Raw genomic sequence first — 6,533 nt, 5'->3', positions numbered from 1 at the left:
CCCTTATTCTAAACCTAACCCTAATCTTAACCTTAACCCTTATTCTAAACCTAACCCTAACCTTAACCCTAACCCTTATTCTAAACCTAACCCTAATCTTAACCTTAACCCTAACCTTAACCCTAACCCTAATCTTAACCTTAACCCTAACCTTAACCCTAACCCTTATTCTAAACCTAACCCTAATCTTAACCTTAACCCTAACCTTAACCCTAATCTTAACCTTAACCCTAACCTTAACCCTAACGGTAACCTTAGCAAGCTGTTTCTTATCAACCGATAGTTTGTTGATAGTATGACTATCTGTAGAGAACATATAGATGGACTATCCAAATAAAGTGTGACCAAACTCTTAACGGGTCTAGAAAACCACACAATTGTTTTACCCACATATTTACAGAAAATAAAAAATATTTTTCTTTCTTTTTAACAGAATGTTCGAAAAAGTAGGGGGTAGGCTTAACAGGTTAAAACCCATACCTCGAAACTCACATTGACATGGTTGTTTAAAAGTCCTGGTTGCATAAAACCAAAGCCATTCCAGACACAAAACAGAGTATCCGATCAGGTCAAAAACAGTGAAGACAGAAACTGTGAAATCTGTTAAAACGCAAAGCAAAAATAATTTTTTTTTTAATGTGTTCACCACTTCACAGGGGAAAAATACATTCAACTCTCAACAACATCAACAAACAGAAAAACGGCATAGCATGGAACTGTCGTCTTGCCTTTTTAGAACGATACGATGTACCAGTGGCTAGAGATGCCCATGACAAACATAGGTTGGTGGTAACCGTTTAGATAGATCACGTAAGAGTTTGACTAAAACCATGGAAACGCCATGCACGTGTCCTCCCGTGGAGGATAGATCTAGAATCTCCTCATTGTCCCCCAGCAAAATGAGCCTACATTTAGTTTATTGTTCCTATGTGTATATTTCACACTATGTTGAGGTCAAAACAAAAGTGTAATGCTTGTATGGTTTTTAACCTCGAATACATGTTCATTTCATCGCCATCGATCAACTGCATTACACTTCAACTTCCACCACCACCAGCTATGCTCCACCATTACCAGCTTCTCCGAACGGGAGTCACCAGTTAGAAAAGGACAACTTCTAAATATTATGCAGCAAAACAGCCAAATACTGTATATGCAAATCAGATTTTAGTAACTACATTGTTGGCCTGTTAGAACACATCATTTATGACGGATTTGACAAATAATAACTTTGTCGGATCAGCATTTCTGAATGAGTGCCAATGACGGCGTCCTTGTCCTGTCCCCCGCGGTCTGCGTTCCATTGATGTCTCACCATATGTTTTGGTAGTGGCAGAGTTACTCCTCGTGGCTTTCTCAAGGTAAACAATAACACTTAGTTACTGAGGGCCACCATCCTGACTACAGTATGTGCTTTATGCCAGTGAGTCCAGGAAACTGCAAACTGACTCTAGATCAGTATGGTCGAAAAACAAATGGTGTCGTCTCATATATGGTTTCAGAGAAAAGGGATTCTGACTGACACTGTCTCGTGTCTATGACATCATTAATCACAGAGGTACAAAACATAGGAATGTTTACTGAACCATAGATACTGACCCTTAGTTTAAAAGAACTACGTGGTTGTTTAAAGTTACAATCTGTTACTTTCAATTCCGGTTCGAAGTGCTGTCACTGAACTTGTGTATTAAAGTGAAGAGAGTGTGTTTTGGCAGATGTAACCGGTTGATTTTTGTTAAGTGTCTTGGCCAAGTGTGTTTGCAATACATTGAGTAGCCACTGAGGATATTCAAGTTACAGATTGTATCCTTAAAAACATTGTATTCAAATGAATTGACTTTATATCGCTCTGAATAGAAGTGTCATAAACAATGCATATCCCTGTCTATCTGAGTTGAATGATCAGTCATTTCGTGACAAATTCAGGATATCAGCTACCACTTTAAAAATGGCTGTGTAACAGTTTGTATTACATAGGCACCAAAGACTGTCTGGCATCACCCAAAGTTGGGAAAACCCCTTTCAATTGGCTGACATATTTGTCTTTCCTCTCCCTGTTTCTGCATGGAACTGAGTGCTGAAAACATAGTTGAATATCTAAACGTATGTAAACATACATTACATTTGCATATATTTACTATAGATATCAATATATGTTTATGAGCCACTCACTGAGCACCGGAGCTGTTGCACAGATAACTTCCAGGCGTTTAGAAAATATATTGTATGAATATATTTATTATATATTTGTATACATATGTATTGCAGCCCTGACCCTCTGGACTGATATAGTGGTGATGATATTGTTTCTTCTACTCTATGACTATCATTGTAACGGTTATCACCGCTCTGGGTAACACTGACATCACTTAGATTGTAGGATTGTGGTTCACAAAAGGAGTATCTATAGTACACTACTTTTTAATAGAGCCCTATGGGCCCTCGTCAGAAGAAGTGCACTATAAACGGAATAGGGTGCCATTTGGGACGCACACAAACAGCATGGCGATCGCTGGCAACATCCAATGGTTTTCTGACTGCTGTGGGGTCAAAGTACACATATCAAACACTTAGATGGTCAGTAACCTCCAGGACATCGTCAGATTAAAAACACACACACACACACACACACACACACACACACACACACACACACACACACACACACACACACACACACACACACACACACACACACACACAGTCCTAAGCCATCTGTAGAAGTCTCTTCCAAACTTCCACAACCAATATTATTTTTGTTTTACAATGCTCTGTATTCCAATGTTTAGTATTCCCATTTTCCCATTCTCCACATGTCCACAGGTCTCTGGTTCCAGTGCTTCACTGCTGGACCTGCTTCAAGCTGAAATAGAGGAGAGAGAGAGAGACAGAGAGAGAGAGAAGTCAGTAAGATTTCAGCAGGTGCCTCGCAACCTCAGGCCCATGGACCAGAAATCTGTGGGATATTGATACCATTCTGAAAACGATGTTCAGCAGATTTAAAGGAGCTTCTCTGGAGAGGTCAAAAGGAAATGTCTGACACCAGACACATTTTGAGGTGGGCTATCCCTTTAACCATCTGTGATGATGTCATATTTAAATCACTGAAGTCTACTGAAAGTCAGCCTCAAATATACCATTTTTTCCTCTACTGCGTTCACTCGGATGCCTGGGTTTTTTGGAAGACATTCGTTTTAAAGAGGGACGAGAAAAGACTTCAGAGCACAAAACCATCAATAGAAGGAATTATACAATAATCCGATTTCACAATCTTTTCCTCATTATGCTGTCAGTTGTTAATGCTTCCCATTCCAGCTGTTCACCAATTTAAAACAAAAGCGGGGAGATAGGGAGTGTAAATCCCTCTGGTTTTTAGATGCCGTAATTACTGAGGGATTCTGGGTTTATCATGTCTCTGGTGATTATGTTTAAACGTGTCCTGCACTAGCCGCATTCTCTGCCATTATCACACAGAGACAAAGGGACGCCACAGGCGGCCATAAAAAAAATCTATTAAAACAAAGAGATAAGTTTGACTTGGGAGTGTTATTACCTAACAAAGATAGTTGCTAGTGAAAATCTACACACCCCTTGCACAGTCTTCACAATTTGCTAAAAATTGATTACATGAAATGTTTTTCCTATTGATCTACACAATCTACTCCACAAGGGAAAATGTTCCAAATGACTAAGAAATACAAAATGACGATGCGTTGTTTGCGATGCGTTGTTAACAAGAGTTAATACCTTGGGAAAGCACCTTTGGCAGCCATTACAGCTGTGAATAATTGTTTTATATAGAGTCTACCAACCTTACACAACTCTTAGGGCAACATACACTGAGTGTACATTATGCTAATTTCCATGACATAGACTGCCCAGGAGAGTAGAGATGTAAAGTTAAGACATGGATTGGGTACTGTATGTGTGCCATTCAGAGGGTGAATGGGCAAGACAAAGTATTTAAGTGCGAGGTATGGTAGTAGGTGGCAGGCGCACCGGTTTGAGTTCGTTAAGATCTGCCATGCTGCTGCGTTTTTCATGCTCAACAGTATCCTATGTGTGTATTAACAATGGTCCACCATGCAAAGGACATCCAGCCAACTTGACACAACTATGGGAAGCATTGGAGTCAACTGTGGAACGCTTTCGACACCTCGTAGAGTTCATGCCCCAACGAAACGAGGCTGTTCTGAGGGCAAAAGAGGGTACAACTCAATATTAAGAAGTGTTCGGGATGTTTTGAACACAGTGTATATCCATCGTTTTTGTCAAAATTGCTCACGCTCACTACATTTAGTTGGGAATCATCAAGGGACAGCAATATTCAAACACTGTCTCTGTTTTTGAAGCAGATTTAAGTCCTTTTATATTAGTTTTCATCCAAACAAACTGCTGCCACCACAATACTTGAAAATACAAAAGGATCAACAACATTTCATTCACTCCATATTACTGGCCTGTATGACAAAGTGTAAAGAAGGAGGCCTGTGTTGGAAATCAACTCCAAATCATCCATTTTGTTTTCTACAAGGCCGTTGAGTAATACTGCAAGACAACACCGCAAAGACATGACCTTTTTGACCTATATTAAAAACAACAGGTTTGGGTCATATCCGATACAACACAACACATAGTGAAACCCTGTGTATTTTTAAGTACTGTGTTGGCAGCATCATGTTATGGGTATGTTTGTCAAATCCCAGGTCCAAAGCCTCTTTTGAAAACCTAACCCTGAGATAGAGTTGATTTTTATGCCAAAGACACAACAGAATATCTTCAAATCTACTCAAACTTTATTAGTCACATGTGCCGAATACAACAAGTGTAGACCTTACCGCGAAATGCTTACTTACAAGCCCTTAACCAACAGTGAAATTCAAAAAGAGTTAAGAATATATTTATCAAATAAAGTAAAGTAAAAAAAAGTAACACAATAACATAACGAGGCTATATACAGGAGGTAACCAATGGAGGGGGGGGGGGGGGGGGGTCAAAGTAATAGTCTGGTGTTGAGTGTCCTGAATGGTCTAGTCTCAGTCCTGACTTAAATTTGCTTGAAAATTCGAGACAAGGTTTGATTCTTGCTATCCATCAATTATACCGTGATGAAGACAGCTTGGCTGTGGAAACGTCGGTTGTTAAATCATTGCTTCTGAGCTCCTAGAGTGTGCAGCTCTTCTTTTCTTTTCCATCAATCATTCCCAAACAAATTTACTGAGCTTCGGCAATTTTTACTAAAACAATGGACATACAGTTCCTTCGGAAAGTATTCAAAACTGTTTGGTCTCGAGAGTCACACACACACACACACACACACACACACACACACACACACACACACACACACACACACACACACACACACACACACACACACACACACACACACACACACACACACACACACACACCGTTGTCAGTATTCATATAATGGTTTGGCTTTCAGTTCTGTGTGTGTGTGTGTGTGTGTGTGTGTGTGTGTGTGTGTGTGTGTGTGTGTGACTCTCGAGACCAAACACACGCAATAAAAATGTAATTGTTTTGCATCATTCAATGTCCATGTAGTCTAATGTAGGTGTGACAGAATAATGTGATGCTTTATTTCTGCGGTCATCTCTTGACAAGAATCCTGAGAAATGAATCCAACCTGAAATGTCCACCCATCCTTACCTCCCCTCCCCTCACCTGACCTCACCCACTATTAACCCAGCTCTCTCATCCCCTGCACTCTGTCACTACCTCTCCCAACAAAAATATTAACCCAGCTCTCTCATCCCCTGCACTCTCTCACTACCTCTCCCAACAAAAATATTAACCCAGCTCTCTCATCCCCTGCACTCTGTCACTACCTCTCCCACAAAATATTAACCCAGCTCTCTCATCCCCTGCACTCTCTCACTACCTCTCCCAACAAAAATATTAACCCAGCTCTCTCATCCCCTGCACTCTGTCACTAACCTCTCCCAACAAAAATATTAACCCAGCTCTCTCATCCCCTGCACTCTCTCACTACCTCTCCCAACAAAAATATTAACCCAGCTCTCTCATCCCCTGCACTCTCTCACTACCTCTCCCAACAAAAATATTAACCCAGCTCTCTCATCCCCTGCACTCTGTCACTACCTCTCCCAACAAAAATATTAACCCAGCTCTCTCATCCCCTGCACTCTGTCACTACCTCTCCCAACAAAAATATTAACCCAGCTCTCTCATCCCCTGCACTCTGTCACTACCTCTCACAACAAAAATATTAACCCAGCTCTCTCATCCCCTGCACTCTCTCACTACCTCTCCCAACAAAAATATTAACCCAGCTCTCTCATCCCCTGCACTCTCTCACTACCTCTCCCAACAAAAAGCTCTAAAGGTCCTGATGTCTGCAGACATGTGACAGTCTGATTCCTAAACGGGCACTGAAATGCCTTACTAATGCTTTTTACAGTAGTGTGTATGTGTGTGTATGTGTGTATGTGTTTGTGTGTGCACACGTGTGTGCGTGTGTGTTAGAGAGCGAGTGTGTGTAAGAGAGA

General features: G+C 40.8%; 1 protein-coding gene across 1 annotated transcript in view; it reads right to left on the bottom strand.

The window, feature by feature from the left end:
• Positions 1-601: 601 nt before the first annotated feature.
• The window catches only part of LOC110499334 (zinc finger matrin-type protein 4), a 161,858-nt gene continuing 155,926 nt past the window's right edge, over positions 602-6,533 (bottom strand). The window contains exon 7 of the mRNA XM_036956195.2: positions 602-2,863. Coding sequence (XP_036812090.1) covers positions 2,842-2,863 — 22 coding nt within the window. The 3' untranslated portion in view covers positions 602-2,841. The remainder of the gene's footprint in view (positions 2,864-6,533) is intronic.

This window comes from Oncorhynchus mykiss, chromosome 20 (genome assembly GCF_057628025.1).
Source record: "Oncorhynchus mykiss isolate SJ-2025 chromosome 20, ASM5762802v1, whole genome shotgun sequence".
Classification (NCBI taxonomy): domain Eukaryota; kingdom Metazoa; phylum Chordata; class Actinopteri; order Salmoniformes; family Salmonidae; genus Oncorhynchus; species Oncorhynchus mykiss.
The sequence above is the reverse complement of the archived record's forward strand: the minus strand, read 5'-3'. Positions and strand labels throughout refer to the sequence as shown.